The 25,695-nt window shown below is 58.5% G+C and overlaps 1 protein-coding gene across 9 annotated transcripts in view; it reads left to right on the top strand.

Annotated features, from left to right (window-relative positions):
* Window positions 1-25,695, top strand: part of DLG3 (discs large MAGUK scaffold protein 3) — a 78,813-nt gene that overhangs the window by 3,662 nt on the left and 49,456 nt on the right. For 3 of the 9 annotated variants that reach the window (XM_074599854.1, XM_074599852.1, XM_074599853.1), the window contains exons 3-4: window positions 6,146-6,294; window positions 8,511-8,666. In XM_074599854.1, the coding sequence (XP_074455955.1) occupies window positions 6,146-6,294; window positions 8,511-8,666 (305 nt within the window). Of the gene's footprint in view, window positions 1-6,145; window positions 6,295-8,510; window positions 8,667-22,913; window positions 23,671-25,695 lie in introns of those variants that run through there. The other 6 variants (XM_074599857.1, XM_074599859.1, XM_074599856.1 and 3 more) reach the window with 4 other exon arrangements.

The following is a 25,695-nucleotide window of genomic DNA, read 5'->3' on the forward strand; positions in this document are numbered from 1 at the left end:
GCCCTGAGCTATTTTATTCTCTCCTTTCCTCGTTCTTGCTGTTGGAGCATCACCTGGAGGCTTTTGGCCCTGGCAGGGCTTGCGCTGGGACGTCTGTGCCATCAGCAGCAGAGACACAGGGCAAGGGGCCGTGGGCAGAAGGGACCAGCGTGCACCTCTTTCCTTGCCTCTTCGTTTATACAACCTGCTCTCAAAAAGGACCCTGGGCCACGATTAGCCCCACGCCGGAGGCAGTTATCCTTAGCAGGGCTGTGATGGCCTTGGCAAACCTGACAAGAGCTCAACGCCCCTGACTGCGTTTGTGTGCTCCCCCAGCCCTCCCTGGGGCTCGGCGAAGGCAACGAAGCAGCTTTCCCAAAGCCCAGGGCTGTTCGTATCGGCACAGAAGTGTTGTGGAGAGCGTGTAGCCGAGAGAGCCCAGCCGCGCCACCGAGCTGGCTGCAGTTTGCACGCTGGCACGCAGATGCTGCACAGACCTCCCAGCTCCCTGCTTTAAGCCGTCTGTCTTGGTGTCCTGTCAACGCTGGCACGAGGGAGTGTCGCTTGATTGCTGGTGACCTTTTCAGCTGGTTTAACAGGATATTAGTTCCCCGTGCCAGAGTGAGCTTTCTCTAAGGTCTGTTTACCTAACTAGGAATTTGCATTCATTACTTCCGCCCCCGCCGCCCCTGGAGTGTGGGTTTGTGAATTCCTCCGTCCCTGTGTGGACACGTGGGATGCCGCGTCCGGCTGCGTGCTTGCTGTGCCTGCGCACGGCTGGCACACACCAGGCTCGCACCGTCTCCGTGGTCCAGACCTGCTGGTGTGCGGTGACGGCTCCAGGAAGACGGTGGAGCGTTTCTGTTTTATTTACTTTTCGCCCCACCTTTTCCCGGTGGGCTGCCGCGTGTCTGTCTGAAGTCTGCTCGGAGTCACGGAGCTGGTTCAGAGTTTACGCGAGGGAGGAGGATTAGCAGGAGCGCCATGGGTGTGCCTCCCAGCGCAGAGGCTCCTGGCCCACCGCCCCTCGCTGTGCCCGGGTGCTTCTGGCTCCGGAGAGGTCTCAGCCCACAGAGGTCCCTCCTCTTGCGGCCTTTCAGCAACATGGGCCTGCTTTTTTTCAGCCCTTGGGGAACATGAATGCATGAGTGTGGTAGTTCCCTGTCCTCAGATCCCACGCTCCTGCAGGTGATGCTTTCCTGAGATGCGCATTGGCGGGCTTGAGTTTGAATACCAAACTGCACGATGCCATGGTAGACCTACCAGAAGTGCCAAACAGCATGGAATTTTCCAAGTTAAAGTCCACATGAAAAATGCCAGGGATATGGCTTTCCATATTCTTTTTTTTTTTTTTTTTAAAAAAAGAATAAGCTATTTTATGGACTTTAGAAGCCTCCAGACACCCCGGTTTGCCCAGCTCCAGGGGAGGATCTGCTTTATCCCAGATAAAGCAGTGTCCCAGCTGTGCGGTGTCCAGAGCTGGATGTATCTGTTGCCGTCAATGTGCCCAGTGTTGCTGTGCACGTGCACCGGTTTCTGCCAGACTCCTCCGTGCACAGCACAGCTCCTTCAATCCTTGTGACCACCGCGCCGGACTCGACTCCGTGGACTCGACTCCCCCTTCCAGGAGCTGCCTATGCCCCGGGGCACGCTGACCCTGCCAGGACGGCTCCTGGCCCGCAGCGGCTGGCCCGGCACAGCGCAGCCACGCGGGAGCTGCTCCGTGTTGGAATGCGCCAGCCCCTGCTCCGTCCGCACAAACGAAATTCCTTGGCGGCGCAGAGGGAAAACAGACTGTGCTGGTTCCCTCCTCCTGGCCCCTCTCTCCTTGCGTCTGAGGCCGCGGAGCCAAGTGTGTGACTTGCAGGGAAACAGCCTGACGAAAGGAGCCAGGGCTCGGGGCCGCTGGGGCGATGGTGGCCCTGCTTTCCCTCTGCCCCCCAGAGCCCCCTCGGGGAGATGCTCGGCCCGGTCTTGTGTCGCCGGGGAGGACGGGGCTGGCACGCAGAAGCAGCTCCCTGACCTTTCCTTCCCGGAGCCAGGGCTGAAAGGGGCCGTTGTGGCTGTTGGGGACAGGCAGGGCTGTGTGCGCTCGGCCACCCCGGCTGCCAGCACCCCGAGGGCAGTGCTCCTCCCGAGAGCCCCCCGGGGCTCAGCTCCTCTCCTGAGCCACGGCCGGCAGACCCCAATGAGGTCCTGTCCCCTACGGCCCCTTTCATCCCAAAAAAGGTTCCTCCCGGAGAGCGCTGCTGCCGTGGAGGCAGGAGCAGAGGCAGGAGCAGAGGCAGGCTGTGGCTGACCCACGGTGCTTCCCTGGGGGAAAAACTATATCTGGGAGCTCGGCGCTGCTGGGGGTGGCGGCTGCGGCTTCACCGGCTGGCTGCAGGAGCCAGGGTGGAGAAGCGGAGGAATCTGGAGGATTCCCAGCCCTGAGGACGGATGGAAACTCGTAGCTTGGTTGAAAGTTCTGCGGTGGCAGCCACAGCAGTGGGACCCGGGCCGGGAGCCTGGTGCGAGGCCAGAGTTTCTGCCCGGGGTGACTCTGCGGTGATGCGGCTGATGGCAGTGGACGTGTCAGAGAAGAAGTGTTGTTTTCTGGAAGTGCATGCGCCGGCTGGCACAAGGGCACTGCATTAGCCCTCGGATGCTGGTGCTACAGAAATATTTAATGGCTCCTGTTTGACGTATTGACCCCAGGAGGAAATAGTTAGACAAATTCTAATCTCTGTAAATCTTGAGTTACTCTTCCTTATTAGATCCAGAGCGGAGTTACACTGCCATAAAACAGAAATGCAGCTGTAAGCCAGAACATGCAGCACCACCTTTTGCTACTGCAAGGTTCTCTTACTGAGGCTTTTCAGGTAGCGCTGCTCGTAAACGCACGGGTGAGGCAGACTGGGGTGCAACTTGTGATGCCCATAAGAAATGAAAGGAACCAGCGTATATTTAAATGATCTTTAATGCCGCTTTAATACCTCTCCTATGAGGACAGACTGAGAGAGTTGGGGTTGTTCAGTCTGGAGACAAGAAGGCTCAGAGGAGACCTTAGAGTGGCCTACCAGTATCTGAAGGGGGCCTACAAGAAAGCTGGGGAGGGACTTTTTAGGGTGTCGGGCAATGGTAGGACTAGAGGGAATGGATTAAAACTAGAGATGGGACGATTCAGACTGGACGTTAGGAAGAAGTTCCTCCCCATGAGGGTGGTGAGACACTGGAACAGGTTGCCCAGAGAAGTAGTGGAAGCCCCATCCCTGGAAGTTTTTAAGGCCAGGCTGGATGGGGCTCTGAGCAACCTGATCTAGTGGGAGATGTCCCTGCCCATGGCAGGGGGGCTGGAACTAGATGATCTTTAAGGTCCCTTCCAACCCAAACCATTCTGGGATTCTATGACATGCATGTATGTCCTAAAATGTATTCCTGTCACAGCCAGCCCTTCACTGCATGAACCCCACCCCCCAGTTGTGAAACTCCACTAATCCCCAGTGCCAGCAGTTATCCCCTGTCCCAGCGAGCGTCCAAAGTGGGCTGAGGGTTTTGGAGGTGGAGAGCGGCTGCTTCCGAGGACAAGCTTCCCGCTCCAGCCCTGCCAGCTTGGCTGCCCCAGCCTGTGTTCTTGCAGCAGATGGGTGACAAACAGGGATGCCGGCAGCGGTGCACCCCCGTAACGGGGCTGTTCAAATCTTGTTTTCATTTTCGTGAAGTTTTGTGCGTTCCAAGTGTAATCCGCGCAGCCAGGAGCTCCTGCTATCCCATTACGCAATGACTATTTTTATAACCGGAGGGAGAGATGGTTTTGCACGAAAACAAAGTCCCGTTTGTCTGGCTGTGTGACGACTGCTTGCTGTGACCTCATGTCTGATTTGGGGGGGCTTCGGGGGCTGCCAGGGGACGCTCGGCACCTGGGGGGCTGCAGAGGGGACGCCCCAGGTGCTGTGGCTGGATCTGGGGACTTCCACTCCTCCCGTCGTTGCCGGCTGCCCCATTTCTCCCAGGGCACAGGACAGAGCCTGGCAGTAATGCAGCATGAAGCAGCAGCTCCAAAAGTGGCATAGATGCCAGTGGCAGTAGCACGGTGCTCCGCGGAGCAGGGTGGCCGTGCTGCCTGGCTGGGCCCCCCGTGGGCACAAAGCCATTCTGCTGGCAGCCGGGATTTATAGCAGCTTCTTCCCCACGGCTGGGAGGTCACCAGGCAGCCCCTGGGGGATGATGCTGCTCCCCGACCCGTCTGCAACACAGATGTGCCGCTGCAGTGCATGGGCATGGGATTAGGCACCAGGAGACGATGGGGACTTACGCCTGGGGGTGCGACCCTGCTTTGTGAAAACCTCCCTGGGAAATAGCCTCGGGCAGTGCTCGGCCTGTCCCTGCTTACGCTGCCCAGCGCTCACCGGATTTCCTTTGGAAATCTTTATACAGTGGGCATTTAATACGCCATGGTGCCTCAGCGTGACACAGTTTCGGGTAAGAAATCGCACATTGAAAGGCTGGCGCAGCCGCCTCTTCCCTGAGATCCCAGGGAGCGCGGGGGCACGGCCGCAGCCCCCGGAGCTGAGCCCACCGCTTGCCTCGGGGCTGCTCGCAGGAGAGGGGCTCCCCAGCCTCCGCTGCAGCAGGCGCGGGTACAGAAAATTGACTCCGGCTCCTGCTGCAGCTTTCCCCACTCCAAGTGCTTATTTATGCTGCCGTGACTTTTTGGGCCAGCCGACTCCGCCAGGCTTCCTGTTTCCCAGGTGCTTGAAGGGATTTATTACTTTTTTATGCCTTTTGCAAGGCGTTTACCAAACTCTTTTGGCCGACCTTTTGGAGCTTTACCTTTAACCTGGCAGCATTTACCATCCTTTCTGGTTTTCTCATTTGGACGCAGCTTCAGTTTTTTAGATGAATGTCTTCGCGCTTTTAATAGCCTCCCTTCCCTGCGGTCCAGCCTTGCTTTCCTCCCTCTTCCCTTCACAGTATCCTCCGGCCAGGCACCCTGCGTTTGCTCTGATGTCCCAGTGGGGTCTCTCTAAATAGGCTCGGTGCCTCCCACAAATGTTTTACTTTCTTTGTTACCCCTTTCAGTTTCTTTGTAAAAAAGCTTCTCGCTTTTGATACAGTTCCCTTTGTGAAATTAAACGCTTCTGCCGTGAGGATATTGGCTTTCGTTGCTCCTATAGAGGTGCTGGATCTGGGGGTCTGTGTCTGCCCCGGCTCTGGAGACGAGCTGGGGGTTGCTGGGGGCCGCAGCTGCCTGGGTGTGTGGCAGTGGGGGCTTCCTTAGGGAGGAGCAAAGCCCACTGCAGCCCTGCTGTTCCCTGCAATCCTCCGTGTGTGACCGGGAAAGGGTAAAATGCTGCTGGTAGGGGTAGGAGAGGGTCTGGGCTCCCACAGCCCCTCTGGAGCTGCACCCGAGCAGCAGCTGCCGTCAGGTCTCACTGTCACCCTGAAACTGCCCCTGGAGCAGCGAGGGCCAGGACACCCCAGTCTCACACCTCTCTCCGGAGCCACTGGGACTCACGGCAGGAGACCCAGGTCCTCGGAGCCCAGAGTGAGGGTACCTGGCACCTGCTTGTGGCAGGTAGTACTGTGCCAGGTGGGAAGAGGGAATTTATCGGGGAAGCAGCTGGAGATAACACAGCTGTAGCCATCAGCTTTAAGGCTTGCACGCCCTGAGCCTGCTGTCCCAGTGCCCTGTGCCTTCTCTGCCTGTCCCCGTGGGAAGGGAGCCCCTCAGCAGGCCGGGGGCGATGGGGAGCAGCGATGGGGAGGGCAAAGCCTGGCAGCGTCGGGGCAGGCAGGGGCTGCCTGGTGCGGGAGGCTTCTCCAAGCAGAAGGGACATGGGACCACGCGTGGGGCTGGCACAGCCTGGAGGAGAGCGGGATGGGGCGGGTTTACGACGGATGTTGCAGAATACGGTTTGCTCTTGGTCCCCGTCAAGCATGTGGTCATTGCTCCGTGGAAAGGCCCGTGGCTTCCACAGCCACGGGGCACTGTGCGCTGAGCCAGGCACGCCATTGCAGAGCCAGCAGAGCCCTGTCCCACCCATCACCTGGGGACAAGCCTCTCACAGAGGGCTCAGACTTAGGATGGGGCAGAGCAGGCAGGCACGGGTGCTGCATCCCACGCAGGACGCTGGCATCGGGCTGCCACCCCGGTCCTGTGGATGTTTCTCGTCCTGTTTTGCAGATATCCATGAATTCTACGATTTCACGCTGCGCTCTGCACCCCTGCAGCCTCCCAGCCCGGACGCACGTCGCGACACAGCCAGGCAGCAGCGGGGGGCCAGCGAGCCCGGCTCCGCGGTCGCACCCAAAGAGCCCCAAAACCTCCCGGAGGTAAGAGCCACTCCGGCACGATGCCGTGGGGCCGGACCCTGCGCGGTCCTGCACCAAGCGGGAGGCAAGGGGCACGGGGAGGCTGCTGGCCACCGCAGCCCGGCCAGCTCACACCCAGAGCGTTTCCACACCTCCTCTGTCATAGCTTGTCTCATTAATGAGGCAACTTCTCTGGTTCACAAGTGTTAATTGAATTACTCCTAATGCAAATAGCTTCAGCTTCAGCTCTGGTTCCTGCTCTGCCGTTGCAGCTGGATTAGTTGCTCCCGTCTGACGCTGTCTCCCACGGAGACGTTTCAGCTCTCTGATCTAGCCACCTCGCGGGCTGCTTTTGATAAGTGAAGTAGGTTGAGTCTTTTAAGTTTCCCTTTTCAGGATTTTCTTCCAGCTCTCGGATAACTTCTGCCTCTGTTATTTGCATTCCCTTTAATTTTCAACAGCCTTTTAAAAGATGGGGCACCAGGTGGGGAGGCAGGAATTGAGCAGTAGGGCCTTAGCTATCCCAAAGGCACCAAGGTAAATAAAATCGCCTCATGCCTTTGCGGGTCCTCTTCCCGTCCCCCTCTCACTGCCTCGTGCCCTGCCAAGGGATGCTGTGGGATCCCCCTGAACTGGGGATACGGAGACTTTTGTGCAGAAATGCAAAAATTTGGAGATATTCCTCATTTTGTTAGATAAACACCGTATTTCTGCCTCAAGGACTGAACTGCCTTCCCATCATGTACCTGTGGGGACACCAAATCTGAGTGGCCCAGGGGGAAGATGGAGCTGAACGATGTCACCTAAGGAGGAACACTTCAAAGGAGTCTGATGATCAAGAACAGGGGGCATAAAGCTGCCCACCATCAGTGCAGGAGATATCTGTGTCCCTCTGACTCAGGAACCATTTTAATATCTTTTTTTTTTGACCCCCTTCACATTGACAGTCCCGCTGTTTAAAGGCAAACCCGCACATCTAGTCTGTGTTTATGAACATATTTTTAGCGATGTTACACCATGGGCAGTGGGATCCCGCTTTGGTTTTTTGGGTCTCCTGTAGCTTCGATCCACCCGCCGGCAAGCTCTGCGTGGCCCCCGGGAGATGTGACAGTCAATGAGGACAATTAAAAATCAATGTGGAAGCAAGTGGGGAAGCAGCGGTGGGCCTGGCGCATCCAGCAGGAGGGGTGCTCCGGCTCCCCCCGCGGCACCCTGCACGCGGGGGGGATGAGCGAAGCAGCTGGTCTCGGGGCATCCCCGCACCGAACACAACCCAAGCCCATCATAGAACCATAGAATCACAGAATCATTCAGGTTGGAAAAGACCCTTGGGATCGAGTCCAACCATCAGCCCCACTCTACAAAGTTCTCCCCGACAGCATATCCCCCAACAGCACATCTAAATGACTCTTAAACACATTCGAGGGTGGTGACTCCACCACCTCCCTGGGCAGCCTATTCCAGTGTCTGACCACTCCTTCTGTGAAGAATTTTTTCCTAATGTCCGCTCTAAACCTACCCTGTTGCAGCTCAAAGTCATTCCCTCTTGTTCTATCACCTGTGAGAAGAGACCAGCACCAACCTCTCTACAGTGTCCTTTCAAGTAGTTGTAGAGAGCGATGAGGTCTCCCCTCAGCCTCCTCTTCCTCAAACTCAACAGTCCCAGCTCCTTCAATCGCTCCTTGTAGGATTTATTCTCCAGGCCCTTCACCAGCTTTGTTGCCCTCCTCTGCGCTCGCTCCAGCACCTCGATATCTGTGTCGCATTGAGGTGCCCAAAACTGGATGCAATACCCAAGGCGTGGCCTCACCAGTGCTGAGTACAGGGGGACAATCACCTCCCTACTTCTGCTGGTCACGCTATTTCTAATACAAGCCAGGATGGCATTGGCTTTCTTGGCCACCTGGGCAAGATGACATCAAATCCCTCCTTTCTCCAAAAATGTATTTCTCCGGCATCTTGTGTTGCTGAAAAATGAAATGCAACAGGGAGCTGCCCCTGCCACGGCCCCGGGGTGCCCTGCCTGCAAGCCTCTGCCGTCCCTTGCTGTGACCCCACTGCCCAGGGGCCAGTGCCAGGGCAGGCTGTCACGGGCAGTGGGGTGCTCACCGAAGGCTGTATGAGCCCCCTGCATGGGGCAAAGCTCATTTTGGCCCTTCCAGAAGCTGAGGTGGGGGGGGGGGGGCCTGGGGGCAGCTGGCCTGCCCTACCCGCATGTACCCCCTGTCTCGTTTCAGGATCTGTCCTGGGATGGTGAGCGGAGGCTTCCCGCAGGGGCTGGGGACGGTGCGCCGGGGACGCCGCCGCGGCTGGTGAGGGTGACGGCCCGGAGGACGGAGGCGCCGGCCAGCGTGTGCAGCCTGGTGCTCGGCTCCCGCAGCGCCCTGCCCCAGGTGAGCCTCCGTGCGCCCCACGCCGCGTCCCACCCTGCCAGCCCAGCCAGCGGCTGGCACCGAGGGGACAGCACTGGGGCCCTGTGCCCCTAGCACCGTGGGGACGGCGCCAGGGAGGCGATTTCCTCCCCTGGGAGGGATGTTTCCTCATGGTGATGCTCAGGCTGGGAAATCTAGCAGTCACCGGTGTCGGGGGCTGGACGACGCCAAAATCGTCCCCTCGCGTTAGCATTTCCCATGGCCCAGCGTCACCCCCTGGGGCTGGGAGGGCAGGTGGATATGGCGCAGAAAGAAAGAGGCTGCATGGAGCTGGAAATCCTCCCAGCCCCGTCCCTCTCGCCCCCAGCGCTGGCACACTCCCACGTTGCAGATTTCCGTATTATTTTTTTTCTCTGAGCTCTTAAATGGCAGGTCCATTTCTCAGCTTACCGGGAGCTTTTTCTCTGCTGTCTTATTTACCTGGAAATGCCGTTTATTTGGATGTGCATCATAAATCTCAGCTTCCTCCTGGTGCGAGTGCATCATTTGGGCTATGCATTTGAGGGGAGTTTTAGGGACAAGCAAAGGGCAAAACGCACTTTGGGGAGGGATGAAGTGACCGGGATGGATGGAGCTCACCGCAGATTTAAAATTATATGAAAATGTTGTTTTCCCTGGCATAGTTTGAAAAAATGCTTGTTTGCTAAGTTAAAGTCTTCTTCCAAAATATTTTAAATACAGGAATTGCTCTGCTTCTTTTCTCTCCTTTTTAAATGTTTCCCTTCTTATTCCGGACTGCAATAAAATGGGTAACACCCCATTTTTTTCCCTTACTGTTTAATTTCTCCTTTTCTTCTTGCTACTCTCTGTGTTTTCAAACATTCACCAAATCTTTACCAGTTTTGGAAGGGCGGTTTTCTGAACATGGCAGGAGGATGAGCTGGGCTGCCTGTCTCTGTTTGCCGGTGGGAGGGAACGGTAACCGCGGATGGGGGAGTCACAGGGCAAAACCCACGAGGGGCGAGAGCCTGATCAATCGGGAAGAGTCAGATTTTAAGGGATTTTCTTCCAAACTGCCCCAGGCTGTGGAGTGGAGCGGCTCTTGAGTCCAGCCCCGAGTGTCTGGCTGAGGGCTGAGTTGCAATGGCTCCTTTGAGCAGCAGCCCCCTCACTTTGATTTTCAGACTTCATGCGATGGGGAAGCTGCTGTGTCCCTAGCCCTGCTGGCCTGGTGGTTATTTATCCTTCCCATTAAAAATCTGCACTTTGCTGTTAGCCTGGATTTCTCGCGCTTTAGCTCCCAGCCCCAGGAAATTTTGCTGCCTTTGTTTGCTAGGATAAAGGACTGTAGCAATCAGAAATGTTCCCAACATGTAGGTATTTATAGATGCGTCTAAGTTCCCTCTTAACTTTCCCTTAGATAAACTAAACAGATTGGCTTCTTCACTTGCTCAGTGTGAGGCAGGTTGTTCTAGCCCTGAAATAATTCCTGTCATTCTTTTCTGAAGCTTTTTTTATTTTCAGCCTCCTCCTTTCCTGGCCAGTGTTGGTACAGGTCCTGAGCTGGTCCTTGGTGCCGGGCACTGGTGCTTTGGGGGTCGCCCGTCCATGGGGACCGGAGCTGCCAGCCCGGAGTGGGGGTCACTGCCGTGAGAGGGGACACGGGTGGGCAGGAGAGGGCTCTGGGAGGGCCGGGCTCTGGCAGAGCTCTCTCATCTGCAGCCTCTTCCATCCCAGACGATGGCCACTTCCCAGCCCGGCTGCAGGCAGAGCAGGGACCCGGAGGGGAAAATTGAGGCTGGAGTCCTCAACACAAGAAGGACACGGACCTGTTGGAGCGGGGCCAGCGGAGGGCGACGAAGATGATCCGAGGGCTGGAGCCCCTCTGCTGTGAGGACAGGCTGAGAGAGTTGGGGGGGTTCAGCCTGGAGAAGAGAAGGCTCCGGGGAGACCTTCGAGCCCCTTCCAGTCCCTGAAGGGGGTCTACAGGAAGGATGGGGAGGGACTCTTTGTCAGGGAGCGTAATGATAGGACATGGGGTAACGGCCTCAAACTGAAGGAGGGGAGATTTAGATTGGATATCAGGAAGAAATTCTTTACTGTGAGGGTAGTGAGGCACTGGAACAGGTTGCCCAGGGAAGCTGTCAATCCCTGGAGGTGTTCAAGGCCAGGCTGGATGAGGCTTTGAGCAGCCTGGTCTAGCGGGAGGTGTCCCTGCCCAGGGCAGGGGGGTTGGAAAGAGATGATCTTTAAGGTCCCTTCCAACCCGAACCATTCTGTGGCTCTGTGAAAAACAGTCAGGATGGTAGTGCTCAGTGCTGGGCTTAGCCGTGCCCGTAGTCCTGCCTGAAATTCGGCTTTCCGTGGAGACCCAGCAGCTTTCCTGCAAAATGTGACCCAGCGGTGCTGGGGTGCTGCAGGCTCCTCTGCAGCAGCCCCTGAGCTGGGATTTGGGGGCCTGTGACATGACGGTGAGCTTGTTCCTCAAGACGTCGTCTTCACTGAACCGCTGCACACAGGCTGTGCCCCGGCAGAGCGGGAGCATTTCCAGCTGTCCCGCGTGACAGCGATCTGGACCGGGACACAGAATCGGCTGTGCCTGGGGGCAGGCTGTGCCGACGGACCGCAGCGCGGGCCCCACTTCGCATCCCTCGCTCCTGCCCAAAGGCACTGAGGACGCCTCCGCTCGCATCCACCATCACCTCCAGTGTCAGTTCTCAATAGCCTCAGCATGCAGGATGCCATCGGGGCTGGATAACAGCTCCACGCCCAGCTCCTGCCCACCTCCAGAGGGACGCCTTGCTCCCCAGCCTTCGGTGTGTGTTTTTTGCCACAGGCATTTCCGAAGTGGGTTTCAGGAAAACACTTGAGATGGCAAATGTCACTTGGAAGAACCGGGGAAGCTTCTACAATAGGTGATGTTTAACGCTAGGGCAGGAAGGCACCAGCTGCAGGGCAGAGCACCCCTGGTGCTGCCAGCCCAGAACAAGAGCCCCAGCGGACACCCTGCCACTGATAAAAAGGTAAAATGATGAAGTGGCTTGTCCTGCCTGAAGTCAGTGTAATTCTCTTATCGTGGCTGTCAATGTAAATAAGTTTTCTGTTGTCTCGGCTTTGTCCTCCCCACTGCCTGCAGCCCTCCCCGGCAGCGAGAGCCCAGCAAAAGCCACCATAACCTGCTTTAGCCAGGAAGACACGTGAGAAATAAATTGCCTCTCTGCACAAATGCTTCCAGGAACAGGATATTTTCTGTCTGCTGGCAAGGATGCGTGTGCACGCCGAGTAGCCCTGCAGCGTGCGAATGGCTACTGCAAAGGAAGTGGGGCCGGTAAATACAGCAGCAACATGTGCTTCCTGACGGCGAGGCTCAGTGGGCTGAAACCATCCCTCCATGGGCAGGTGGACGTTCAGCTCTCAATGGGGCAAGAGCAAAGGGACTCGGCCAGCTGAAGTTCCCTGTTGAGGCACTCAGAGGCACAATCCTGCCTGAGCTCTGGGGTTTGCGGTGTTTTATTTGCCGAATCCTCCATTTCAACCTTTCCCCGAGCCCCACAGTTGCCCCAGCAGGGCTGCTCAGGGCTTGCGTATCTGCAGTGGGAAGACCCACAAGGACGCTCCCATGGCCAGTGCTGCTCGCCCGCGCTCACAGGCTGGCAGGAAGGCTGCTTCCCTCGGTAAATGCCGTTCTCATCCTCTGTGCGGGGAGCAGAGAGCGGCCAGCTGTACAGATAAATGAAAGAGGAACAATGCCGCTGATGAGCAGAAACTCTGCGCCTGCGAGGAAGCACTGCTCTTCCCCTGCCACCCTCTCCTGCCTCCCGACACGGCTCTGCAGCCACTCTGACTTCATCCCCGTCACCGCACCAGTGCCGTGCCACCCCTCCCGCGGCCGCCTGCCCCCGCATCCCTTCCTCCCTCCTGCCTGCGAGGGTTCCGCTGCTTCGCTGCCCAACGCCAGCGCCGCGGCCCCGTCCTTGCTCAGCCCAGCAGCTGACACGGAGCAACAGCGGGTCTTAGCGTGATGGAGAGGGCGAGCGGGACTGCTTCAGAGGACAGACATTCCCCGCCTGCGCTGAACTCGCCCAGTGAATAGGCAACCTCGCTGGCAGAGGGTGCTGCTGCTCTCGCAGGCTGCGGGTGCGTGGGGTGCTGCTGAGCGTGCCCGCAGTGTGCCAGGCGCAGGCTGTGTGTTAGCCCTGCTGGGCTGAGGCCAGAAATGTCCCCATCCCTCCCTGCGTCCCAGCTCTACAGAAAAGCCCTGGCAGGGTGTTAGGTGCCCTCCCTGCTGCACCGGCTGCTGAAGAAGATGCGTCCTTCTCTCCTATAACCCACAGCTCAAGTGCCAAAAAGGTTTGCGGAGCTCCCCAGAGGATCTGGCAGAGAAAGGCAGGCTGTGCCGCCAGCGTGGCGACCGGCTGTCTGCTTCGCCCGTCCTTCTCTCGAGTGTTTTTTCCTCTTTCCCTATTTGCCTTTGGCCAAAGAGAAGGGCGTTCCCATGCTCTGCGCCTTTGCCTGGCGGGAGCGGCTCTGGGCACCCGCAGCGGATCGGGATGAGACTGGTGTGTGGTGGATGCTGCAGCTGCAGAAATGCCTGCTGCGAGCTCCCCGCTCCCCCCTGCCCGGCCCGCAGCCCCACCGCTCTTCATTTTCTCTGCGAGGTGTGTGAGAGGGGAAGCACCAAGTACCCGTTTGCTGTTGCAAGGAGCGTCAGGGAAATGAAGTGGGTCCCTGATGTAGGCAAATGCCTGACAATGACTGCAGCCCCCCCAGGAAGCCCCGCCATGCGGTTGCTTGGTTGCACGTGCCCTGCTGTCCCCACCACCCCGTATCCTCGCTGTGGGCTGGCTGGGCAGGCAGCCGAAGCCATTGCTACCGGCCACTGCTTTATCTCAGCTTGAGCCTGTCAGCGGCAGCCCTGTGACCCCAAAATCCTGGGAAGCAGCTAACGCTTAAGCAATGGCAGCAGAGGAGAACCAGCTGCCGGAGGGACCCCCTCTCCTCATTGCATCCCCACGCACCTTTGAGAGCACGTTTAATTTTCGGAGAAGCGGAGCAGAAAAGAAGCAACCCACAGCCCAGAGGCCCTGGCTGCTGCCCTGGTGTCACTTGAGCCACTTTGTGCCTGGAGGTCACTTCAGAGCTCTGCCTTCAGATGCTCTCCAGCAGTTTTGTGTTTCAACATTGCAGACACAGGCTTGGAGGCGCAAGCGCTGAAGCCAGGAGGGTGTCTGTCTGCAGCCGCGCGCTCAGACTGACCCATACATCAGCCCTGCGCAGCAGGGATACTCGGCTGGGCAGCCGCCTGCCCGTGTCCCAGGGATGCTGCTGCTCAAAGCGGGGTCGGCACAGGCTGTGTCAGTAAGAGCTGTCACTTCAGTGGACGTTTTGGGGTTGAACGGCCTGGGCTTTACTAGAGGCTTTTGCTATTCCTGCTGCGGAGTTGAACGAGGAGATGCTTAGACCTCAGTTCTCCCAGCTCAATATACAGCTTCAGCAAAGGATGAAGAAGTCAGTAGAGCCACCAGGCTGTCAAACCAAAGGCTCATGCATGGCCACCTGTTCCTACTCTATTTCTGTCTCAAACCAGTGGCAAAAGGAAGATCCTCGGCAGACCCCAAGGCTTTTCTGGTTGCACAGCGTAAGAAAGCCCTGCCGGACATAGGGCTGTTGGTCTGTCCGTTCGTCCAAGTCATTGTCACTGTTTTGAAGTTATTTCGTGATGGTGCGAGTGCGTGCAGCGCTCCTCGTGCAGTGGCAGAAAGGGGGTGGCGAGGGGGAGGCTTTGGGGAGTGTCCTGCAGAGGGCCACGCTCCAGAGTCATCCAGACAAGCCTGGAGTCCATCCATCCTCCCTCCGCATTCATGGTCCAGCTTCGTTTGCCTCCATCTAGTGCAGGTGTCTGCCCGTCCCCAGGGGAGCGGAGCTGCTGGCGCAACTCGCACACGGAGATTCACGCTGATGGGTTTCACGGGTGGCTCTGAAAGCAAGAACTGAGACCATCACAGGCATCTCAGCGGGATGGGGACTGAGCAGGGGGCAGCCCCACCGGTGCCTTGGCCAGGAGCTCCGTCAGCCCCCACGCTGCCCCCGCAGCGGCTCTGTCTGCTTTGCTCATCAAGTTTCCAAAATGAGCAGCACTCAGGTCCCCCCTTCCCTGCTTTGCCTTGTCGAGTGACTGACCCCATTCCTGCTGCAACACAAGTGAAGCGCTGGAGCCCGTCTCCCGTAGCACCAACCAACCAGGGGCCCTCAGAGTGCCTCTGTGCCCCCAGCACGGGCTTTGCTGCCCCGACCTCCACCCATCCACAGTCCGCTCCCCCTCGCAGCCACCCCAGCATCTCGGGAGGCTGAGGACAAATCTCCTGGGTGCGTTACTGCAGAACAAACGGGCTCTCCTTGCCATTTTTTAAAAGAACAAACCAAGCTTGAAGGCAGAGCCTGGCAGGCCAGCTGCTTTCTATCTGGAGTGCTGGAGCTTGGGGAACGTCGCTGCATCTTAATGGCATCGGGCTGGACGGAAATCAGGATTCTGGTGGCAGAAGCAATACCGGCACTGTTATAAATAGAGCAGCCACGATAACTGCTCGTGAAGGTTTTTAGTCTGTAGGATTTGGAGGATCAGTATCAAACTACGCCGAGAGATCCATTATCCTCAGCACGGGTAGGAGGGAGGGGAATTGCAGGGGAAGGAGGGCAGTGGATGAGTGCGGGTTTGGGAATAATCCCTCTTGTGGATCCGAGTGTGAGCCCTTTGAAAGGTGCTCTCTGCTGCCTGCTGCCTCCTCTCGCTTTGCTCTGCCTGCTCGGGGAGGTTAGACCCTGCGTGGCTGCAGCAGGGCAAGCGTCTCGAGCCAGCCTCAAGCCCTGCTGCAGGAAGCACCGGAGCTCTGCAGCCCGCAGGTACAAAGCACCTTGCAGGAGCCTTGCTGGCACCGCACCTAAAAATTATTCCAAGTATTGAGACTCAGGCAAAGGCCTCCTGCAGTTTGTGGCCTAGATAGCTCTCAGGGCTGGCACCGCTCAGGCACGCCAGCGTCTGTGCCCGAAGCACCAGCATGGAGAGCATCATGCCTGGCCGGAGTTGCTTCCCCAGCCTCACCACCAGCTTCCCACCTGCGTGTGTCCAGGAAATGTGGCCATGTCCTGCCAGGCTGTCCCCCGCCTCTTAAGGGGTATTTTTAGTCCAGCTCATTTCACAGCCCTGCTACAGCGGGCTGCGGGAGGAGCTGTGGTGGAGCAGGCGAGGGGGCACTGCGCTGCGGGGCAAGGGGAGACCCGGGCTGGTCTCCCAGCTGGGTTCGTTGCTGAAGCCAGGGGCAAGCTCTGCCGCTGCTTCGCGAGCGCGTTGCGGTCCCGTTGCTGCACTGTTCCTTCCCGCTCCCTCAGCACGTCCCGCACAGCGCTTTCCCCTCTGTGCGGTGGTAGGTTTTGCAGAGCTGGGTCTCATGGGGTGTTTTTACAGAAAGGTTTGTGAGCTTCGGGGCTCTGCTGCTGTGGGAGCTCTCCCGCGGTTCCACTCTGGTTCAGAGCCAGAGCCTGGTGATGGAACTGCTCTCCCGCCTGCTCTCACCGCACCGTGGCTCGGTGGCAGAGCTCACCGCCCGCCTTCCTTCTGGGTGAAACTCAACCCCGCTGTGCGCTCTGGCCCCTGTGGATGCCCGGTCCTTGTCCAAACCAAGTCCTGAAGCCAGGGTGAGGGAAGCGGCGCGTCGTCCCTCGATGTCACCCATCGCCCAGGGCCTGGGTTGCTGGTGTGTGACCCCTGAGGAGCACGTGTGCACGGGTGTGGCTGTGCCTCGGGAACACCACCGCACCCCACGCCTGCGTCCCGCTTTGAAGGTCACCTCGGGGCTTGCGAAACGGTCGGGTCTTCTCCAGGCGTACGGGCGGCGGCGGGGCCGGGCGGGTGGGGACACTGCGCCTTTAAGAGAGGCCCGTGCGCCGGCTGCGGCCCTGCGGCAGGCGCGCTGATTGGCCGAGCGGGCGGCGGGCGGGGCGGGGGCGGGGACGGCCATTCAGAAATTTCCGAGCAGCACTTTCTCCCTTAAAGGGAACAGGTCAGTGGCGACAGGGAAGGCCAAGGCCAGCCGGGCGCCCACGGCCCGGCCCCACCGCGGGTGCCCGGGGCTCCCAGGGACACCGGCATTCATTTTCTCCCCCGAGGCCGGGCAGGTTCCCACGCTGGAAAGCGTGTCCTGGGGCAGCACGGCCCGGACGAGGCACCAGTATCCTTGGCTGGGGACAGTGGGAGCTGCTGAATGGGCTTTGCTCCATCTGGAAGGGGCAGGTTGGAGCAGGGCTGGCCAAGCAAAAGAGAGAAAGTGCGGACCCACAGAACTCCCCTTCTCGTTCCTCACGTAGAGTGGGAATAATCGAGGAAAGGGCATCCCTGGGCCCTGGGTGTGGGGAAGAGTCCCTCTGGGAAGCTCTGCACTGCCCAGATCTGAGCAGAGTGGTGCTGAGCCCTTGCAGCACCACTTTCAGAGCCATATGTTGACCACCTCTGAGGATGGGACTGGTTCCTGCAGGGGTGGCTCCTGGTGGGGAGCTCATGGGAGCTGACGTGTGGGGCTTTTTGTCCCCAAGGACACATCGACGTAGGGCCAGGGCCAGCCGGGAGACCTCTGACAGCCTTGTACAGCATGAGCAGGGTGTGTTCTGCTGCCGCTAAGTCTGAGTGTGTAAGCACACCCAGGGCCAGCTTGGGAGTAGCGAAAGATGCAGGGAAACAGAATGTCTGGTGGGGTCATACTAGGCACGATGGGCTGGAGATCAAGGTACAGGACCAAAAAAAATATCAACCGATTCTCTTGAAGACACGAGACTTTGAAATACCTCGCTTTGACTCTGGCTTGGGGTGGTGACATTGTGCCTTGGTCACGTTTGCAAACCTTCCCTCTGCTCCGTCAGGCTGGAAACATGCTTTATTCTAAAGGGAATGAGGCACACACAAGGGCTGGGCACCAACAGACCCCACGACACGGCAGTGCTGTAATTGCCATGCCCGTGCAGCAGCAAAGCTCCCCCCTTGCTCCCTGGGAGGTGCCGCGGGAAGGCAGCCCACGGCCAGCCCATGCTTCAAGTGCTCCAGCACAAGGCAGGAGCCTCTCTGCCGGGTGATGGGGAGAGCGGCTGTGGGCGTTGTGAGGCTGTCAGGAAATCCATAAAGCCTGCTGCAGTTGATTGCTGTTAAATAGAGCCTCCAGGCTCTCCTTTACAGGGGGAGGGCTTGGGCTGTGCTGGCAGGAACCTGCCGCAGGTCTCCATCGCTCCTCTCCCCAACCAGTGCAGCCATGGAAGACATTTAGCTGGCTGTAATTTCAATTGCAGAAAGCAAAATTTCAAAAGCAGAAGGCAAAATTAGTGTTTATTGAAGACTCTCGCACTGTTGCTGCCACAGGTGAGGGTACGGGAACTGCACAGTGGCACTGGGCAACTTATCAGGGATCATTAATAGAATGAAAATGGTTTTGCCCTGGAGGAGAATAATTTCTTTGGCAACTGCCCTGAGAGTGCTGAGAGCTATCGGTCCCTTGGTATGCCTGGTTATTATTATCCCAGCTGCACATTTCCTGGCGTGAATCGCTGCTGGTGCCAGGGAGGAACAGTCTCAGCGCGAGATGTTCATTATCCTGCCCCTTCCCACTCACCCGTGACTGCGCAAACCCTCCAACGCTCACGGGAGCCACCGGCCCCGTTTGCCCGCTGGCTGCACAGCTGGCTCTGTGGAGCGCCTGTTCCGAGTTTCATTTGGCAAGCCCCAGACACAGCAAATTGCAGATCTCTGCTGGATTGGGGTCTGTGGTAGTGCCAAGGAACCAACTGGCCGACTGAGCTGAGTTCGGTTGGTTTCCTCCTTTGCTGCTCATCTACCCGTGGCCCACTCCCCCCCGTGCATTTACCTCCTGGCACCGCTCGCCCCCCGTTCTCAGGTGGGTGGCTGCAGACTCCACCGCTTCCCCTGCGCTTTGGATGTTGGGTAGCTTTTTGCAGGTGATTGCGGTCGAGTAAGGTACCTCCCCCATGCAACACTGTCCCCCACCTCCTCCCCCGGCATTACAAAGATGACCCCTTCCCCATCCGCACCCAGGCTCAGAGCTAACCCATGGCTTTGGTTCCCCTGGCAGGACCAAGCTCCTGCTCGGGCTAAAGAAAGGAGCAGTGTGACGGTGCTCGTGTGACCGTCGTCTCCTCAAGGAGCTGGCTGCCTTCAGCCTGCCTGGTCTTCTGCTCCTAGAAAGGCTGTAAGTGCAACGAACCCCCAGCTCCTGGTCCCTCACACTTGCCTTCCTCTTCCCGCAGGACTTCATGTGAGAGGAAGGAAGAGACAACAGGGGCTGAAATGCCGGCAACGCCAGATAAAACCTAGCTCCGTGCCGCCTTCGTGCCGTGTAAATAGCACCATCTCCGGGGATTTCTTGACACTTTGCTGAAATTAGCACCTGTAAAAAGAGCAGCTGCCAAGGCAGAATTTAAATAAATGGGCAGACTTCTGGTAGGAAGAGGGTAGATGATGAGAGAGCTCTTGGTTTCCTTGAATTGCTTCTCTCCATGAAGGCACCTGCCTGGAAAGCATCTCCCAGCTCCTTTAGCCCTGCTCAATGCCCACATCACTGGGGCGAGATGCCCACAGCTGCCTGAAGGCGCTGGGCGCTGCGCCTGCCCTGCCGGACTCTGGCACACCCAGGTCTGGGCACCCCAGTGCAGGTGCCCGTGCTGTTTGGGCTCGGCAGTGCTATTCCCAGTAGCCAAAATGCCGCTACTCACTGAGGCAAGCTAGAGAAGTGCAGGAGGCGGATGCCCTTGGCCAGCCGGCCCCAGCTTCCTCTTGAGCTCAAAAACGTGTCCCGAGCCCCGCGCAGTGTTAGGGAGCATCGCAAGCAGGCGGCAGCAACCAGGGGTTATGATTTTTTCCTTTTAATTGGGGCTAGCAGGCAGCACATGCAGTTCACTACAAATGAGTAGGAATTAAACAGCTCTTGTGGCAGCTAAAATGGGACGTAGGGGTTTTCGGGAGGGGAGCTGCAAGCAGGTAGAGAGGATTCTGTCAGAGCCGCTGCGGCTCAGGGCCCCTGTGTTTGCAGGTGGCAATGAAGCGCGAGCAGATAAGAAAAGTGGGGGAAGCAGCAGAAGGTTTTAGATCGTGGAGCCATCCCTGAGTTTGCAAGCTGGCCAACGGAGTGGGGTGGAGGCAGCAATCCTGGCACTCCAGGGCTGGCAGCGAGGGTGTTTCCCGTGTGGGCATGCCCACTGCATGCATGGCTGCCCCATCTGCGGGGCTGCTGGAGACCAGGCAGGCAGAGGACTGGAGACCTTCCTTGTGGAGGACACACTCCAGTCTGCCATGTTGAGGGGGGAGGAATCAAGTGCTTCTCTTAATTGCTCACTCAGCTCCTTATTAAAGTGCTTTTCCCTAACAGGTCTTGTCCTTTGCTTTCGCACTTCCCCCCCTAAGTGAATGCCCACGTCCCTGCCTGCCCCCACCACAGGGCTGCGAGACAGGAGGAGATGTGTCTGGAGCCAGGCAGGTGCGAGCAGTTGCGGTTACAAGCTCCGCATGTGCCCATCCCCGATGTTCTCCTCCCACCCAAATCAACCTCTTCCAGACATGGGTCTCCTGGTAGTGGAGGGACCCTCACTGGGTGGCCAGTGGGGCTCTGCGCTGCACGGTCCCTACAGCCGAGCCGTGCCATCCCAGGGTGCGGACGGCAATGGGAGGGAGGTTTGCAGCTGGGCTGGAGCGGTCATTAGTTGCGGTTGCGTTACAGGTTCTGGGCACATCTCGTTGATGAAGTGACTCAGATCTCAGAGGTGCCACAGGGTGGCAGATGGTGGGTAGCCAAGATGGACTTCATGTCCTTTTATGCTCATGTGGGAGACCTGGCCACTACAAGGCTGTTTCTACAAGGCTGATTGCTCTGCTTTGGTGCAGCAACCCCCTACTTCAGCTTCATTCCTGCCCCAGTCCCTCCCCTCCTTCCCTCCTCTGCCCTCACCCTGCAAGATGCCCTCTCCCCACAGATGACGTCCCCCAGCCCCCAGGTCCACCCTGGCTGTCGAGGAGGTGCAGCATCTCCCCCGGGCACAGGGCTTGTCAGCCCAGCGTCCTCCTGCGGGGCCAGCACAGTGTGCTCTGGGAGACGGCACAAGGAGCAGTAGAAGAAGTGGAGATGATCTTAATTTCTTAAAGCCTGAAGTATAAAGTTCCCTGTTGATGCCAACACCGCATGCTTTCCTTCCATGCACGCAAACACAGTTTTTCATTGACTAAAATAACTCTGAACAAGCTTGCTTTGCATGCAGGCACCCAATCCTTCCTTGCCTTCGTGAGCTCCCGGGGTCTGCAGTGTCCTGTGGCTCTGAGCTCTGCAGGGCAGAAGCACTTTCTTACGGGCACCGTCGGCTTCATCTTGCGGCATCTCTGGGTCATTGGGTCAGTGCCACAGCGTGCCCGGGTCCCACCACTGACTGTTGGTCAGCGAGACCCTGGGAGCAGCGGGGTGAGGCTCACCCGCCGAGCTGTTTCCGAGGGCTCAGCAGCAATGCGGCGCTCGGCCACTCCGGGCCAGCATGGTGGGGACAACCTCTCCAGACTTGCCTGTCCGAGAACATTGTGACTGCAGCTGGGGAAACTTCAGTGTAGTGTATCTGGGCTGCAGCACTGCTCCATGGCGTTAAGCATGGAGCAACACATGATCCTGTGACAGAGGTAACCTGAGCAGCCCAAAGGCAATGAAGCGCAGGCAGGGCTGGAAAGGACATGCTCTGCACCGCACGGTGGGGACCGTGGGGCTTGGGGACAACGCGGATCCCAATTATAGGGTGTCTTCTGCCCCCTCCCCTTCGCCCAGAAGCAACTATTTCACTTGGGAGCCAACACTGCAGGAGCGGTTGGTGGTGGTCAAGCACAGAAATAATTTTGCGTTGCGGTTTAAAGAGCTAAAGAAACAAGGAGCGGGCAGGGGCATTCGTCTGACCGGCTGTCACATGCTGCCTCTTCCCACAGCCCCGCTTGTGAGCAGGGCCATGTCGCGCCGGCTGCGTGAGGCCCGTAGGAGCTTGCAGATCTTGCAGCCTGAACTGGGGCGTTGAACCACCGTGTCTTGTGTCTCAACTTGTGGCCCCCTCCTGCTTCTGTCTCATTCCTGTACCCATATCCAGCGGGAGCCCTATTGCATACCTTTCATTGCTCTTCTCTTCTATTTAATAGATAGATTATAGATATTATATAGATATTAAATAGATATTATATCTATAGATATAATAGATACTAAATTAAATACATAAACGGTATTTATGTACCATTTCTTCAAATAATTCCTCGCCCACCCTAGTGTTTATTACAACCCTTAGGCATTAGGAGGGTTCGGGTTCTAACTGGTCAGAAGTGGTTTTCTGTAATGTTTTTTTCTTTCTACCCTTCAATTTGTCCGGGTAACTCTGTTCTGAACTTCTTCCAGCCTGGCACTTCCGTGCAGGAGGCGAGGGACTGCCTGAGCTGCGCTGGGAGCAGCGCCCTTGCCCTGCTGCACCAACAGGCATCTCCGATCTGCTTGTACCATCCATCCCCTGATGGCAGTAGGTGGAAGGCCCAGCAAAAGCCCTTGGGGTTTCTACACCCCCAATGCACCCGTGGCTCACGGAGCAACAGCAGCAACCCCAGGATGCTGTGCTGGAGCGCGTGGTGACATTTCATAGAATCACAGAATGGTTTGGGTGGGAAGTGACCTTAAAGATCATCTGGTTCCAACCCCCCTGCCCTGGGCAGGGACACCTCCCACCAGCCCAGGTTCCTCCAAGCCCCGTCCAACCTGGCCTTGAACCCCTTCAGGGATGAGGCAGCCACAGCTTCTCTGGGCAACCTGGGGAAGCGAGGCAGGGTGAGAGCTGATGCGGGGATGCAACAGAGATGCTGCTGCCGGGCTAGTGACCATGGTCCGGGTCTGGAAAAAATGATTTCATACCCCAGTGCAGCTCACGGCTGATGAGAGGCGAACACCTCTTGGTGCCAACCCCAGGGCTGGCAGGGCCGCCCCCAGCCGTGCTGCCGCCGGAGGAGCGGCATGTCTGGGGCCGGGGAGAGGGGGAGGCAGCCGCAGGTGATGCAGGGGGCTGGGGGCGGCGCGGGGGCTCCCGCGGACCCGCTGCCCGGGAGCGGCGGCGGCGGGCGGGGGCAGGCGCGGCGGCGGCGGGCGGGGCGGGGCGCGGAGGCTCCGCCGGCGCGGATTGGCCGGGGGGGGGGGGGAGGAGGAGACGGGGGATGCTTCGCGCCGCCGCAGGTGCCGCGCTCTCGAGCCGGGCCGGGCCGGGCCGAGCGGTACCGGGCCGAGCCGCCCTATGCAGCGGAGCCGGGCGGAGCTGCTGCCCCGCTTCCAGCGCCGGCAGCGGCCCCAGGAGTGAGCGGCGCTGCGGGCGATGCCGCGGCGCGCCCCCGCGGAGATCACCGCGCTGTAAACCACCACCACCCCCCCCCCCGCCTCCTTCTTCCTCCTTCCTCCTCCTCCTCCTCCTCCTCCTCCTCCCGGGGGCGCCGGGCGGGCGGGTGAGGAGGCGGCGGGCGCGCCTTGCGCGGGGCGGGGGCCGCTGCCGCCCCCCGAGCATCCCTCCCTTCTTCCCTCCCTCCATCCCTCCCTCCGCGCCGCCCCCCTCCCTCCCTCCCTCCCTCCCTCCCTGCCGGCTCTATGGTGTGAGGGCAGCGATGCACAAGCACCACCACTGCTGCAAGTGCCCCGAGTGCTACGAGGTGACACGGATGGCGGCCCTGCGGCGCATGGAGCCCCCCTCCTACGGCGAGTGGCAGCACGAGCAGTACGGCTACGGCGGGTACGGCTCCCAGACCCTGCCCGCCCCCGGGGGGGCCGCGCCCGCCGCCCGCGGCAAGGCCAAGCTGGGACCCCCCGCCCGCGACCCCGCCGCGCTGAAGCCGCCGCCGCCGCCGGCGGGGAAGAACGCGCCCAAGGTGAACGGGAGCGGCCCGGGCTGGTGGCCCGAGTGCACGTGTTCGAGCCGCGACTGGTACGAGCAGGTACGGGCCAGCCCCGGGCAGCGTCTCCCCGGTGACGGGACGGGGCGGGCAGCTGATGGGGGGTCACCCAGGGAGAGTGGCCGGGTCGTGGCGGGGTGCAGCATCACCCCTGGGGCGTCGTGGGTGGCCGGGGTGGATGCCGGCGTTGTTGCGGTTGGCCATCATCGTTGCTTGCGCTGGCCACTGGCGTTGCTCAGGTTGGCATCGCCCTTGCTGAGGCTGGCCATCGTGGTCCTGCCCAGCGTGGGAGCTCTGCATGGGAGCAGCTTCCCCGGGGCCGAGCTGGGCCAGCTGGGTCTCACCCCGCACAGGGCGGGTGTCTGGCATGGTGGTTTTCAGACACCCCACCCGAGGTCCTCGCCGCTTACGATGCCGTTGCCTGAAGCCCCGGCAGTGTCGAGGGCATCCTGTCAGTCTGTGTTTGGCAGGCGCGGGGCGTGCTGCTCGCCGGGCAGCCTCGTGGGCTCACGGTGCCGCTTGCCAGCGCTCCCAAACTGGCACCTGCTCTCCATCGAGTTGTGGTTTCCTCGCTCCGCTGCTACGTCCCTGCTCCCCGAGATCATTACGTAACCCTGCTCTGGTCGCTGGCATGCTGTGTGCTTTCTGCCCCATTTCACTGCCTCCATTTCTTCCCACACGCATTCATTTTATTAGTGTTCTCCTCCAGGACCCATTCTCAGCCTGTGTCTCTCTTTCTCCCCTAAATGGAGAGACCAGTCTTGTTTTGAACCCACAAGCCAGCTTAGAAAATGGTTGGAGCTGCTTGCAAAGCATTAAAATGGAGGCTAGACCCTGCCTGAAAAAGAATTTACCCTGCTTTAGAGAAAGGTATTTCAGTTTGCTGCTTCTGCCTTTTTCATTCATTATCTTCAAACCTCATATTATTTCTTATTGATCCTTCTAATTATTATTTCAAGACGCTGTAGCAGGCAGACACATGGGAATCAATGGGAATTCTCTCCTCCTTTCCCCTCGGAAAACACAACCCTCTTCTTCCCTTCCCCTTTTTTTTTCCTTCATTACTGTCTCAGTCTATGGCTCTGGTTGAAATAATTAGATTAAAAGCTGCTACGCTCAGATGATGTTTACAGAAAGCACCCAAAAGCCCAGCCACCTTCCTATCAGCCTGGTCTTGCTTTCTGTCTCTTTCTCTGCCACTCTTTGCATCAAAATCAGCCTCGGCTCTCTCTCGCCTGCTGATTCCTGGCAAGCATTCTTCCATCTTTCCTTCGCTATCTCTTTCCTTCCCTCCATCCAGAGCAGCAAGCAGGAGCAGGGAATTGAAGCATGTCTGCTCCCTCCTTTCAGTTCCTGCTTGCAGGAAAGGTCCAGCCCAGGGTTCCTGGTAAGACGATTGCAAGCAGGCTGGGAAGGAAGCGATGCCAGCTGCATTGCTGCCGTGGCAGGCTGGGCAGGGGAGCCTTTCATGTTTTTGCAATGGTGGAAGAGAAATCATTGTCTCTTTGTGGTGCTGCCATGGAGCCCCAGGGTTTGGGATGCTCTGAAAGTCCACGTTGGGAATCTCTGCTTGGCCTTAGCCTGTCTGAAGATGAAGGGGGGGCAAAAAAAAAAAAAAAAAAAAAAAAGCTCCTCGCGGCATTGCGAGCGACAGAGGATGGCAGTGTGTGAGGCTACGTGAGCATAGCGGGGTCTGCATGTAGAATATGACGTGTGTGGTATGTGCGCTGCCTGTATCAGAGCAGGCAGCATTGCTCCCTGGTGTGTAGCAAATGTATGCAATGAGTAAAGCTTTGCAGCAAATACCTCAGCAACGCTCCCCTCTTAATCCAAGGGTGCCTGAGCCATCAGGAATCCATGTTCTTCCCAGTCCAGTAGTGGGCAGAGGGACAAAAGGTGGTAAAATGGGCACCGCTGGGCACGGCTTGCGCTCAGGCAGATGGGTTTGGCTCTGGGAGGCCAGGATATGTCAGGCTCTGGGTAGATTTGGCTGGATGCTGAGGATGTGAAGCTGGTCTCCTTCTCAGGAGCTGAGGAGGAGCATCCTAGAGAGCCTCCGGTAGAGGC

This window comes from Larus michahellis, chromosome 9 (assembly GCF_964199755.1).
Source record: "Larus michahellis chromosome 9, bLarMic1.1, whole genome shotgun sequence".
NCBI classification, from domain to species: Eukaryota; Metazoa; Chordata; class Aves; order Charadriiformes; family Laridae; genus Larus; species Larus michahellis.